General features: G+C 48.5%; 1 protein-coding gene across 5 annotated transcripts in view; it reads right to left on the bottom strand.

The window, feature by feature from the left end:
* The window catches only part of MAPK15 (mitogen-activated protein kinase 15), a 362,466-nt gene that overhangs the window by 257,704 nt on the left and 90,289 nt on the right, over nucleotides 1–14,473 (bottom strand). For all 5 annotated transcript variants that reach the window (XM_029592333.1, XM_029592334.1, XM_029592335.1 and 2 more), the window contains one exon: nucleotides 11,244–11,407. In XM_029592333.1, the coding sequence (XP_029448193.1) occupies nucleotides 11,244–11,407 (164 nt within the window). The remainder of the gene's footprint in view (nucleotides 1–11,243; nucleotides 11,408–14,473) is intronic.

Below are 14,473 nucleotides of genomic sequence, written 5' to 3'. Positions count from 1 at the left end.
ACCACCCTCTCCGTGAAGAAATACTTCCTGACATTAGTTCTGAGTCTTCCTCCCTGGAGTTTTAAATCTTGACCCCTGGGTTCTGCTGATTTCTTTGCAACGGAAAAGGTTTGTCGTTGTCTTTGGATCATTAAAACCTTTCAAGTATCTGAAAGTTTAAATCATATCACCCCTGCTCCTCCTTTCCTCCAGGGTGTACATATTTAGATTCTTCAATCTCTCCTCGTACGTCATGCGATGAAGACCATTCACCTTTTTGGTTGCCCTTCTCTGGACCTCCTCCATCCTGTCTCTGGACCTCCTCCATCCTGTCTCTGTGCCTTCGGAAATACGGTCTCCAGAACTGAACACAGTACTCCAGGTGAGGCCTCACTAAGGACATGTACAAGGGGATAATAACTTCCCTTTTCTTACTCTATATTCCTCTTTCTATGCAGCCCAGCCTTCTTCTGGCTTTAGCTATCGCCTTGTCACATTGTTTCGCTGACTTCAGATCATTAGACACTATCACCCTAAAGTCTCTCTCCTGCTCTGTACACATCAGCTCTTCTCCCCCCTATCGAATACATTTCTTTTGGATTTCCACACCCCATATGCATGACTCTGCACTTCTTGGCATTGAATCTCAGCTGCCATATCCTTGACCACTCTTTAGGCTTCCTTAAATCCAGTCTCATTCTCTCCACTCCTTCAGGCGTGTCCACTCTGTTGCAGATCTTAGTGTCATCCGCAAAAAGACAAACCTTACCTTCTAGCCCGTCCGCAATGTCGCTCACAAAGATATTGAACAGGACCGGTCCCAACACCGATCCTTGCGGTACTCAGCTTAACCGCTCTCTCTTCAGAGTAAGTTCCATTTACCATCACACATTGTCTTCTGTCCATCAACAGTTTGCAATCCAGGCTACCACCTTGGCACTCACTCCTAAGCTTCTGATTTTATTCACCAGTCTCCTGTGCAGGACCCTATCAAAAGCTTTGCTGAAATCCAAGTAGATGACATTGAGAGCTCTTCCTTGATCTAATTCCTTGGTTACCCAGTCAATAAAGTCAATCAGATTTGTCTGACAGGATCTTCCCCTGGTGAATCCATGCTGCCTCTGGTCCAGCAATTCTCCAGACTGTAGATAGTTCACTATTCTTTCTTTCAACAGTGACTCCTCTCTTTACCTCTTTGGCAATCCTTTCTTCCGCTTGACTTTTGCCGTCTTGATTACTTTCTTTGTCTCCCTCAGTTCTACCAGATATTCTTCTTTGTGCTCCTCCCTTTGGGAAACTCAGTTTCCAGAAGAGAATGTATGGGAAGAGATAGGCAAACTGAAAGTGGAAAGGCCAGGGGGTAGGATGAGATACACCCCAGGATACTGAGAGAGCTTAAAGATCTGTTGGCGAGTCCTCTGAAAGATCTGTTCAATAGATCCCTGGAAACAAAAGTAGTGCCGCGAGACTGGAGAAAGCAGAGTTGCTTACCTCTAACAGGTGTTCTCCCAGGACTGCAGGATGTAGTCCTCATATGTGAGTGATGTCACTGGATGGAGACCTATTATGGAAAACTTTCTAGAAACTTTGACTGGCACACTGAGCATGCCCAGCATGCCATAATCCCTGTAGCCACAGGGGTCTCCCTTCAGTCTCATTTGTAGCAAAAGGTGCGAGCGAAAAAATAAAATAATAAAATGATTTCGGACCCAACTCCGCGGGGTGGTGAGTGGGTTTTGTGAGGACTACAGTTACTGTCCTGGAAGAACACCTGTTACAGGTAAGGAACTCTGCTTTCTCCCAGGACAAGTGGGATGATAGTCCTCACATGTGGGTGATTAGCAAGCTACAGGCCGATTCATATTTGTTTGGACCAACAGCCTACAACTTGTGCAACAGGCACAACAACTGGTGTGCTGTTGAGAAAAATGAGGCAGCCTGAAAATCACAGTAGATGGATGTGGAAGGAGTTGGGATTATACTGGAAATAAGTTCTTCAAGATGGATTGGCCAAAGGCAGAGTCTTGACATCCTTCCTTTTCTAGGCAGAAATGTGCTGCAAATGTGTGAAGAGAGCACCATGTTGCAGCTTTACAGATCTCAGCAATCAGTACTGAATGATAGTGTGTTACTGAGGTTGCCATAGCTCTTACTGAGTGTGCCTTCACTCGTCCCTGGAGAGGAAAACCTGCTTTGTCATAGCAGAATTCGATACAGTCTGCTAGCCAGTTGGAGAGAGTTTGCTTGCCCATTGCAATTCCCAGTTTGTTTTTGTCAAAAGAAACAAAGAGTTGGGTGGATTTCCTATGGACTGCAATGTGGTCTAGGTAAAATGCAAGAGCAAGTTTACAGTCCAAGGTGTGTAAAACCCTCTCGCCCTGGTGAGAGTGAGGCCTTAGGAAAAGGTGGGCAAGACTACAGATTGATTCAGGTGAAAGTCGATGACCACCTTTGGAAGGAATTTAGGGTGAGTACGGAGGACCACTCGGTCATGGAGAAACCTTGATTAGGGTGAGTATGTGACAAGCTAACCCTCCGAGCAGATGTAATTGCTACTAGAAAGAGAACTTTCCAAGTAAGAAACTTAACATCGCAGGAGTGCAAAGGCTCAAACGGGGAGCACATGAGCCTTGTAAGTACTACATTTAGATCTCATTCAGTAACTGATGGCCATAGAGGGGGCTTAAGTTGTAGTAAGCCCCTCTTAAACCGACTCACAAGGGGTAGCGCTGTTACAGGGGCATCCCCTACTCCCTTGTGGTACGCTGAGATGGCACTCAGGTGTACCCTCACCGAGGAAGTCTGGAGACCAGAGTCTGAAAGGTGCCAGAGATAGTCTAAAAGAGATGGAGTGGGGCAGGAAAAGGAGTCAATACCTTTTGGCGTGCACCACCTGGCATATCTTTTCCACTTAGAAAGATAGGATTTTCAGGTGGAAGGCTTACATGAAGGTACAAGCACTTGAAAGGTTGAGCGGTTGCAGGATCAAGCTTTCAACATTCAGGTTGTGAGGGATAGGGCCTGACGGTTTGGATGGCGTAACATGCCTTGGTTCTGAGTTATGAGATTGGGCGCTGTGCCCAGTCAAATGGGTTCTCTGATCGAGAAGTCGAGAAGCATGGGAAACCATACTTGTTGAGGCCAATACGGGGCTATGAGTATCCCTGACCCTTTGTCCTGTTGTAATTTCACAAGAGTTTTAGCTATCAGAGGGTTCAGGGGATATGCGTATAGGAGGCCTGTGTTCCAGGGGCGAGCAAAGGCGTCCCTGGCTAACTTGCTTTGTTGCCTGTGCAGGGAGCAGAATTTGTCCACTTTGTGATTCAATTCGGATGCAAAGAGGTTGATTGTTGGTTGACCCCAACGCTGGAATATTCTCCTTGTTACCACAGGATCCAGAGACCACTCGTGGGGATGGAACTGTCGACTGAGGTGATCTGCTAGCACATTCTGTATACCTGCTAGATAAGTGGCCCGGAGATACATGAAGTGTGCAAGGGCCCAGGACGAGATCTGTGCAGCTTCTTGGCAGAGAAGATAAGAGCCTGTGCCGCCCTGCTTGTTTAAGTACCACATTGCAACTGTGTTGTCCATTTGTACGAGAACAGTCTTGTGTGAAAGGCAGTCCTTGAACGCATATAGAGCATAACGTATAGCTCGAAACTCTAGGAAGTTGATCTGAAACGTTGGTTCGAGCTGTGTCCAAGTACCTTGAGTTTGAAGATTGTTCACATAAGCTCCCCAACCCAAGTTGGATGCATCTGTGGTTAAGGTCACTTGTGGAATTGGTGGGTGGAAGGGTTGACCTGTCAGCAAGTTGGCCTTATTCGTCCACCAGGGAAGCGATAGATGTAGCTGGTGAGTTACATTTATTTATTTATTTATTTAAATTTCTTATATACCGGCATTCGCGATGGGAGTCGCATCATGCCGGTTTACAAATAACAAGGTGTGACAACAGAATAAATACTTAATAACTTAAAAACATTAACATGTGATAGAAGAATAAGGTAGCAGTTACAATAAAACAGGGATAAAATGCAACTTGGAATGAAGAGAAGGCAAAAGAGAGATTAACACTGAGATAACAAAAGAATGACCAAGGTAAATAGAACCAAGGTAAATAAACCTGGGATGAAATCTGGGGATGAAATCTGGGATGAATCTGGGATGAAAGAGGTTGAGTGGCTTGGAGCCATTGAGATTTCAAAGTCCATTGAGTTATTCTCATGGCCAGTCTGGCCATAGGAGTGACGTGGCCCGTGGAAGCTATGTGGCCCAGCAACATTAGGAATTGATGGGCTGAGGCTGTTTCTTTTGTGTGCAGAGACGAAGCTAGCTTGGAGAGTGTGACTGCGCAGTCGTTGAGCAGGAAGGCCTTTGTGACTGTGGTGTCCAACTCTGCTTTGATGAAAGTAAGGAGGTGAGATGGAGTTAGATGGGATTTTTGATAGTTGATGAGAAATTCCAACTACTGTAGTAGATTGATAGTGAGCTTGAGAGCTCCTTGCTTGGATTGGATCTGGATCAGCCAGTCATTTAGGTAAGGAAACATGTGTATGCTGTTCTTGCGTAGATGGGTTGCAGCCACTGCTAGGCACTTCGTAAATCCACAGGGTGCCGAGGCAAGTCCAAAAGGCAGAACCCGGTGCTGATAATGTTGATGGCCCACTAGGAAACACAGGTATTTGCGGTGAGGTGGGAATATTGGAATGTGAGCACAATCGTCCTGAAGATCCAGAGAACAGAGCCAATCTCCTTTTTGCAGAAGGGGGAAGTATGGTGCCTATGGACACCATCCTGAATTTTTCTTTTCGTAGAAATTTGTTGAGATTGTGGAGGTCTAGGATGGGGCGTAGGCCGCCTGATTTCTTTGGAATTAGAAAATAGCAGGAGTAGAATCCTCTGCCCTGCTGTGCCCGGGGAATGGCTTCTACAACCCTAACACTCAGAAAGGTGGACATTACTGACTCTAGAAGGGTTGAGTGATCTTTGTGCATCCTCAGTGGATTGGGTGGTGAATCCAGGGGAACCTTGAGGAAGTTAAAATGGTATCCCTGGGTTATGATGGATATAACCCATTGGTCTGTGGTAATGCTGAGCCAGATGGTGATGAAGTGGTGAATTCGACCTCCTACTGGCAAATCTGGTTTTGGATTTGTGGAGTGGCTACTGTTCTCTGGATGGATTTCAAAATCCAGAGGCTTGGCCTGTTTGCGGTGGTGGCTGAGGCCTGGATGGTTTGGGCTGTCGAGGATGTACTGTCTGAGATGACTTAGCTGGCCTCACGCGAGATGTAGATGGATAGTATCTGCACGGGCAACAAAATGGTTTTCTAGTGTCCCTTCGTTTTCTTGTAGAGGAATGTCCCTCGGTAGAAATTGTGGACAATTAGCGCAGGGTCTCATTATGGTCTTTTAGTTGAGCCATTGCATCCTGTATCTTGTCACCGAATAGGTTGTCACAGTACATGGCAAATCAGCGAGTTTGTCTTGGACCTCAGGCCTCAAGTCAGATGCTTTCAGCTAGGCCCACCTCCTGGCGCTGACTCCTGTTGCTGACATGCGAGAGGCCGTTTCAAACGAGTCATAAGTGGCCTGAACCTCATGTTTCCCAGCCTCAAGGCCTTTCTGTAGTATGGCGTTGAGACTATCTTGTTGTTGTTGGGGAAGAGAGTCAGCTATTCTGTGAACCTGCTTCCAGAGATTCCTTTGATATTGTGTCATGTAAAGTTGGTATGCAGCTATGTGTGACACTAGCATAAAGCCCCGAAACATCTTGCGACCCAAAATGTCCAAAAAGTTTTGATCTTTGCCAGGAGGTGTTGAAGAGTGAGGGTACAAACGTCTGGCCTTTTTCTGTGCAGATTCAACTACCACTGACTGATGGGGCAGTTGTGGCTTTTGGAATCCAGGAATATGTTGGGCCAGATAAGTGGCATCTGTCCTTCTATTCACTGGTTGGATAGTACAAGGATGCTCCCAAAGACTATGTTGAAGATCCAAGAGGACCTCGTGGGCAGGGATAGCCATAACTTCCTTTGGAGCATCAACAAATTGGAGAACTTCCAATGTTTTATGATGGGTGTCTTCCTCTGAAATCAAGTCAAAGGGAATTGTCTCTGACATTTCCTTTACAAAATTTGCAAAGGAGAGGTCTTCTAGGGGAGATTTTCTCCTTTCCTCCGGAGAAGATTTTTCTGATAAGATGTCCTCCGTGGTTGTGTCGGTGTCAACATCTTCCCACATGTCTGAAAAGGTCTCTAGCCGAGATCTTGAAGGAGGGAAGAAGGTTGGCACTGTAGGACGTGTAGGAACCGATGGATCCTTCGATGGTCTCAATGGAAGATGCGGTGGCATCGATGTGATGTCGATGGCACCAAAGGCATAGAGGGAAAACGTGGGACTCTCAGTCCCGAGAGCCCCGATGGACCAGGTTTCGGATCCGGCATTGGTGAAATAGGCACTAAAAGAGGACTGGAGTCCATGCCATCGTCTTCTAAGGACCCTGGAATGGGTATCAGGGCTTTCAGAAACTTTGCGGGTTGCTTTGACATCGATGGCCCAGGTTATGTTGGAAGGGCACCAATGAGCATATCCTGATGGCTTAGCAGAGGTGCAATCATCGATGACTCTGATGTCGGTGCCGGTATGGGGGCCGGCATCGATGGGTGTAAGTCTCAGAGAGCATCAAGCACTGCTTGGCGGATGAGACCATCCAGTTCCTCCCTGAAAGCTGGAGTAGATATCGCAGCTTCAGGGGGAGGCAGATTAGGTGCTACTGGCACCTCCACAAGAATTTGTGGGGGCTCAGTACCTGGCACCAATGTCAGTGGGGATCACCTTGATTTCTCAGGTGGAGAAGGGATGGAGGCTCCTCTATCCATGTCCTCTTCGCAATTGGCTCGATAGCCATCGAGGTCGATGCTGTGTTGTGCCAGCAGCGGGAGTAGACTCGCGTTGGTGCCGGAGTTGGTGCTTCCCTCGGTGCTCGGTCCGGTCTTTCTCTGGCACCGAGGAAGACGATGCGGATGCCTTGGATGGAGTCAGTAACGGATGATCTCCACTGCCCTGGTGCTCCCGGCGAGGTTTGACAATAAGTTTCTTCGATGTTCCTGCCGGTGACGACTGGGTGGACGTCAATGGAGTCAACCCGATTTTAAAAAGGGACTCCATTTTGTCGCGGCAAGCCCGCCTACCCTTCGGGGTCATCTGGGCACAACTTGGGCAATGAGAAACGTTGTGTGATGAGCCGAGGCACAGCACACAGACATCATATGGGTCGGTAATCAACATCATACGGGGACATTCAGGGCATTTTTCTAAATCCTGTTGCCATGATAGAAAAGGGGGAGGCCCTAAAATGGTTGATGGCCTGCGGACACCAAAAAAAGAGGAGGCAGGAACCAACCAAAGACGGTGAAAATTACTCACTGAGCGACAATTATCGATGCCGCGATGGGAGACCCGTGTGAGGGAAGTTTTTGGAGAAGTAACTTCAAGTATTCCGTGAGGAAAAAATTGTGAGAAAATTCTCACTGAGCTCCTAACCGCAAGGCAAACTGCAGCGTGGAAAACAAGAGACTGAAGGGAGACCCCTGTGGCTACAGGGATTATGGCATGCTGGGCATACTCAGTATGCCAGTCAAAAGTTCTAGAAACTTTGACAGAAAAGTTTTCTGTGACAGGGCTCCATCTAGTGACGTCACCCACATGTGAGGACTACCATCCTGCTTGTCCTGGGAGAAGAGCAATTGTAGTCCCACATCACAAGAGTGGTAGTAGAGAGGAGGCCGGAAACTACAGACCGGTTAGCCTCAGCTCAACGGTGGGAAAATTAATGAAGACTCTGCTGAAGGAAAGGATAGTGAACTACTTATAATCCAGTGGTTTGCTGGATCTGAGGCAGCATGGATTCACCAGAGGAAGATCCTGTTAGACAAATCTGATTGATTTTTTTGATTGGGTGACTAGAGAATTGGATCAAGAAAGAACAGTAGATGTGATCTACTTGGATTTCAAAGCTTTTAATACGGTCCCATATAGGAGGGCTTGTGAATAGAATGAGAAGTTTGGGAGTGGGTGCCAAGGTGGTGGCATGGATTACAAACTGGTTGACTGATAGGAGACAGAATGTTATGGTAAATGGAACCTACTTTGAAGAGAGAACTGTGTTAAGTGAAGTGCCACAGGGATTGGTGTTGGAACCAGTTCTGTTTAATATCCTTGTGAGTGACAATGCGGAAGGGATAGAAGGTAAAATTTGTCTATTTCCAGATGATACTAAAATCTGCAATAGAATGGACATGCCTGAAGGAGAGAATGAAAAGTGATTTAAGAAAGCTGGAAGAGTAGTTGAAGATTTGGCAACTGGGATTCAATGCCAAGAAGTGCAGAGTCATGTATCTGGGGTGTTGAAATCCAAAAGAGCCGTATGTAATGGGAGATTTAAGACTGATGTACACAGACCAGGAGAAAGATTTTGGGGTAATAGTGTCTGGAGATCTGAAGATGGTGAAACAATGTGACAAGCCGATAGCTAAAGCCAGAAGAATGCTGGGCTGCATAGAGAAAGGAATAACCAGTAAGAAAAAGAAGGTGATAATGCCCTTGTACAGCAGGCAGAAGCAAAGTCAGAGGCAAGCCGGGGTCGGAAGCAGACAACGTGAAGATCACCAGGAACGCAACTAAGAACAACTATGGAGTTGTGAACCTCGTTGCAAGGCGATGAGAGAGAGTTTGAGCGCCGGTTATATCGGGACTTGGGCGTGACGTCAGCAGCGCGGGCGGGGCCAGGCTTCCGGGAGTTGTGCGCTCAAGAGGGACGTCCTCGCGCACGCGCGTGAGGCTGACGAGAAGCAGGCACGTAATGGCGGCCGCCATGTGGAGTGAGAGAAGCCCCCGGGGCCCAGAGCGGGCAGGACGCGGTGATCCCTGGAGTGGAGGTAGGTGGGCCTGGGCTTTAGCAAGAGGGAAGCGGTGGAGACTGCAACACTCTTAGTCACAGATCACAACAGTGCATCCACTATAATAAACCAAAACTGCTTTCTTGCCCAAAGGGTAGATCTCCGTCAAGGACCAACTCCCTTTCAGGCCGATACAGTACAGTGCGCTCCGACGGAGTGCACGGTTAACCTGCCCTTGGACACGCGTTTTCCCTTACCCCTTATTCAGTAAGGGGTGAAAATGCGTGTCCAACCCGCGGCACCTAATAGCGCCCTCAACATGCAAATGTATGTTGATGGCCCTATTAGTTATGCCCGCACGATACAGTAAGTAAAATGTGCAGCCAAGCCACACATTTTACTTAAAGAAATTAGCGCCTACCCAAAGGTAGGCGCTAGTTTCTGCCAGCACCGGGAAAGTGCACAGAAAAGCAGTAAAAACTGCTTTTCTGTGCACCCTCCGACTTTATATCATGGTGATATAAAGTCGGAGGTTCCGAAGTGTAAAAAAAGTTTGAAAAAAAATTTAAAATGGGCCGGCAGCTGTCGGGCCGAAAACCGGATGCTCAATTTTGCCGGCGTCCGGTTTCTGAGCCCGTGGCTATCAGCGGGCTCGAGAACAGACGCCGGCAAAATTGAGCGTCGGCTGTCAAACCCACTGACAGCCGCCGCTCTGGGCTAAAAGGAGGCGCTGAGATAAAACTGACTCTTCCTCATCCAGCCCTAATGTTTGCAGGGGCAGAGCTATTAATCTGGATAACTTATTCTGATGGAAAAACCTGAGCATTGGCTGGGAGCCTCCACATCTGGAGGAATTTCACCCATTTCCAAGGTGGGCTCCCCTGAGCCTGAGGATCGGGCTGAAAATCATGCAAGGAGACCTTTGAGATATCCAGCTCTAACTAGTCTTCCTCCTGCTCCTCCCTGCCTCCTTTCCGTGTTTTGTTCCGCTTTAGAGAGGGATGAAGTGGAGCTGAACGCTTCCAGCTTCGCGAGGAGGATGGTCCTGGTGGAGTGAGTTCCTTTAGTCCTCAATCATGGCACTTCCTGGCCTCTAAAAGATCTGCAGATCTTTAAAAAATTCTACCCACAATAAGTCATATAAGTCCAGGCCTGGCAGCAGGGTTCAGCCAGTCCCCAAGGTCTCCATAGGGCTCAGCAACAACGGAGAAGGGTTGAGATCTTCTCCACAGGAGGCCTCTGGACCTTGACCCTTCCCACAAGGGCCAGTCACCTCCATGTCTTCCGATTGAGACCTCCCGCTGGGACAACATCCTTTGGGGCCAGCTCCAACCATGTCGAGGAGCATTTGCTGCACAAATTCAAGGAGAGACTTGGCTGCACAGATCGTGCAGAATGGGAGCCACTTCCTGCACTGGCCACCCAGTGCCAAATTGCCTGCACTGCACGGTCTGCAGCAGCACGAGGTTCTCCTCCCAGTGGCCTAACTGCTGACCATGCCAATGCAACGAAAGAGAAAATCAGCTGCCTAATCCTCAGATGGCAACAAAAAAACCAACTCCCTACAGCAGAAATCCTGTGTTCCCGCTACTACTATCAGTGCGAGTACATTCAGCTGTAAAGTAATGCTGATGTTCTGCTTTTTTCTTTTTTTTAAGTGATAGGACCCGGCCCACTAATCAAGGGTATTCCACCTGACCCAAAAAATATGCCCGACATACATATTGCCCAGCCACCAAGGGGAACTGCCCATAAACTACCCCCAAGGAAGGGGGAAGAGAGGCAGGAAGAGAATCAGCACTGAGTCCAAGGTTTCTTTGCCCTCACTGGAAATGAAGCCTTCACCTCAGGAATTCCCTGCAAACTGTCTGACTCTCTGCCGGAGCCCTGCCATCACCTCAGGAATCCACCTCTAGCCTGCCTTTCCTACTCCTAACAGGAGTATGTCCTCAATCCATCTACCTGAGAGAGAAAATGCTGGCAGGCTGTTGTCAGTGCCCTACTATATGAGGATGACATCAGCAAGTCAGCTGATCTCAGTCCATTTGTGTGGATTGGCCTGCCTGAATGTAGAGGAAACCTGCCTTTGTGTCTATCTTCTGCCGCACCTACTGCCCTGGGAAAATGAACTTGGGACCTTGCAAATACACCAGTAATAATAATAGGATTGCACTTGTGACCTGCGCTGGCCACAGTCGGCAACAAGACACTGGGCTTTATGGACCTTGGTCTGACCCAACATGACCTTTGTTCTCATCAACCTCTCACAACACAAGAGAAGAGCTCCAGCACTGCAGCTGACACTTTCTCAGAGACTATGACAGGAAAGCGCTGTTAGAATGGTGGATTTCTTCCTTACCTGTGGCAAGCGAGTAAGATTTCTGGAGCTCGGTACCAGCGTGTGGCAACATATTCAGTCAGCGTGGGATTCCCTTGATCCTCCTGGAGCTGATACAAAGAGCGAGCAAGCCCAAAATCACAGAGTTTCACAAAACAGTCAGCATCAAGCAGGATATTAGAGGGCTGAGGGCAGAAAAAAAAAGAGACCAGTATCAGATGCTGAATAACAGAAGAGATTGGGGAGGGAGACAGAGAGAAGCATTAGGATAGGCAGAGTACAGGATTTACATTCAGACAACATCCAACAAAGCATCGATCTGTGCAGTCTGGGGAAACAAGCATCGGGGTAACTTGCTTGATGCGGCAGTTACTACCCTTAACCATAAGCCTTATGCTCACCTTTGATGCAACTCCAACATTACTCTCTGCATCAATGGCAGGGGGTGGCAGGAAATTTGAATCAAACAGTTACCAACAAGGGCCCTGAACTTGGTGCTCGGTGAAGCAGATAAGTATGGGAAAATAACTGTGGGAGCTTGCTGGGCAGACTGGATGGGCCGATTGGTCTTTTTCTGCCGCCATATCTATGTTTCTATATGAATCTTATGCCTTGCTAAAATGCGTAAATTAAGCCACTTTGCACACTTATCTGTTTGCATTCACTTTGAAAATTATGCAAAATAATAGCACAAACTCACCCCTGCTGTTTTTAACAGGTAACTTCTGTGGGTTAATTTCCATGCCTTTTTAAAATCAAAAGTATGCAGTATTCCCAACTCCACCCCTTCAAACAACTTTTTTTGTTCACATAAAAGTACATCAGATTGGATATGTGCATACTTTTATAGGCAGAAACCCTGCACAACTTTAAAAGGAGAAATTAAGACTTATCTGATGATTTTCTTGCCTTAGCTTCTGCTACAACAGTCTAAAACATGTGGGTTTAGCCCCCTCATCCAGGAGTTGGTGTTATGCGCCCCGTCCATGCTCGGACCTGCTCACCTCGCTAGCTCCTCTGCAGGTCACGGGTTGGCTTCCCCAGCGGCAGCCGCAAGCTCCCCCAGGCCTCGGCGTCCCGTAGCGGCGGTCGCTGGGCCTTCCACTGCGCACCAGGCCTCACGCCAGAGTTTGGCGTCCTCAGTGGCGTCATGCGCGCGCGGACCGGCCGGTCTCTTGTAGGGCCAGGGGCGGGTCCTAGCTCCGCGGCGCGTCCTGATTGAACGTACTACATAAGGAAGTTCCTGCCTGCACTTCCTTGCTTTGGTAATCGGGTCGGCACTGTATGGGGTAGATTTTCAAAGAGATATGCGCGTACCTCCCGAAAACCTACCCCAAACCCCCCCCTGCGCGGGCCGAGCCTATTTTGTATAGGCTCGGCGGTGCGCGCAAGCCCCGGGACGCGCGTAAGTCCCGGGGCTTGCATGGAGAGGCGTGCCGGGGGCGTGGCGGTCGTGTTGCAGCGTTTCGGGGGCGTGGCACGGATGACACGACGTTTTGGGGGCAGTGCCATGGGCATGGTTTCGGCCTGGGGCGTTCCAGAGGTGTGGCCACGCCCTCCAGAACAGCCCCCAGGTCGGGTGATGGCGCGCCAGCAGCCCGCTGGCGCGCGCAGATTTACATCTGCCTCCGGCAGGCGTAAATCCAGCGATAAAGGTAGGAGGGGGGTTAGAAAGGGCCGGGGGGGTGGGTTAGGTAGGGGAAGGTGAGAGGAGGGCGAAAGAAAGTTCCCTCCGAGGCCGCTCCGATTTCAGAGCGGCCTCGGAGGGAACGGAGGCAGGCTGCGCGGCTCAGCACTCGCAGGCTGCCCAAAATTGGCAGCCTTGCGTGCGCCGTTCCCGGATTTTAATGGATACGCGCGTATCTATTGAAATCACGCGAACAAAAGTACGCGTTTGCGCTAAATTATAAAATCTACCCCTATGTGTACTAGTTTGCCTCCGCATTCACAGTCTTGTTCCAGTCTCGTTCTAACCTTGTTCCAGCGTCCTCCTGTCCTTGTCTTCCCAGGTAGTACCCTCAGACTGATTCTCTGGAACTGACCTCTGCCTGCTTCATTGACCATTCTGATCGCTGCCTGGATTCTGACCTTTGCCTGCCTTCGTGACCTCGTCTGACCCCTGGATGCTTCGTTGACTACTCTCGGACTGATTCCTGGTATCTGACTTCTGCTTTGACTTCCCTCAGACTGATCTTCGGAACCTGACCCCAGCTGCCATTGACCACGTCTCCTTGATTCTGGCTCTGTCCCTTGCCTGGTCATCGCCTACGCTGTACTAGCCTTTCCTGTTACTCCAGGCCTACAGTTAAGTGACCGACCGCGCTCCCTTGCTACTAGTGGCACACCTCTCTACTTCCTGTCCAGGAGACCCTATGAGGCCCACCTAAGTCCAAGCAGCCCGGGTCCCCAAAGGCTCCACCCGGGGGGACCGCAGGCTTCCAGTGATGAAGCTCCTCTCAGCCTCTGTCTCCTCCTGTGCTCCGCCCCCTGGGGGCAGGTGCTCCCTGGGCCTGACCAGGGAGCCGTCCTACACTGCTCCAGGACAAGGCTCCACCTCCAAGCGCAACAGTTGGAGGCAGAGCCCTTTTTTATTACATCACCTGTATGTATGTGATGCATGGAACTAGATACAGCAAACTACAGTCAAAGCTAAATTTAAACAAAATAAAAATGTAATAACTGAAATCTAAAATTCTGACCTAATCTCAACAAAACACACACAAAAAGTAATATCTACACTTTCTTTGAGATAAATTATCAACTTACACAATAAGAGCACTTTATCTAAGAAATATAGTCTTAAAAATCCTTGGAGGAATGAAAAAACTCCTCAAACCATTTTTCCATTTTATCAATCTTTTTCTTTTCTTTTTACAAGTTATAAAATTTATGTCAATCAGATCTCACTTTCATAGAGATAGCCCAAGGTGCACATCCCCGCCTGGGCTTCTTGACTGGTATAGCAGAAGGAAAAGAAAAGGAATTATCAGTTAAGTTTTAATTTCTCCTTCCTTGTCCTTCTGCTCCTCCAGAGAAGAACATGTGGGATGGATCAAAGCCCCATTACATCGGGTGGGTGGATTGCAAACTCGCTCTTAAGACACCTGTCCCAAAATAGCATCCTGTTTCACGAGAACAACCAACCTATAGTGCTTGGCAAATGGACACAGAGTCATCCAAGTTGCCGCTTTATCAATGTCAACCGGATTTATTGCGTTATCTCAACGCATGATGAAGACTGTGCTCTAGTC

The sequence above is a fragment of the Rhinatrema bivittatum genome, chromosome 2 (genome assembly GCF_901001135.1).
Source record: "Rhinatrema bivittatum chromosome 2, aRhiBiv1.1, whole genome shotgun sequence".
Taxonomy (NCBI): Eukaryota; Metazoa; Chordata; class Amphibia; order Gymnophiona; family Rhinatrematidae; genus Rhinatrema; species Rhinatrema bivittatum.
The sequence above is the reverse complement of the archived record's forward strand: the minus strand, read 5'-3'. Positions and strand labels throughout refer to the sequence as shown.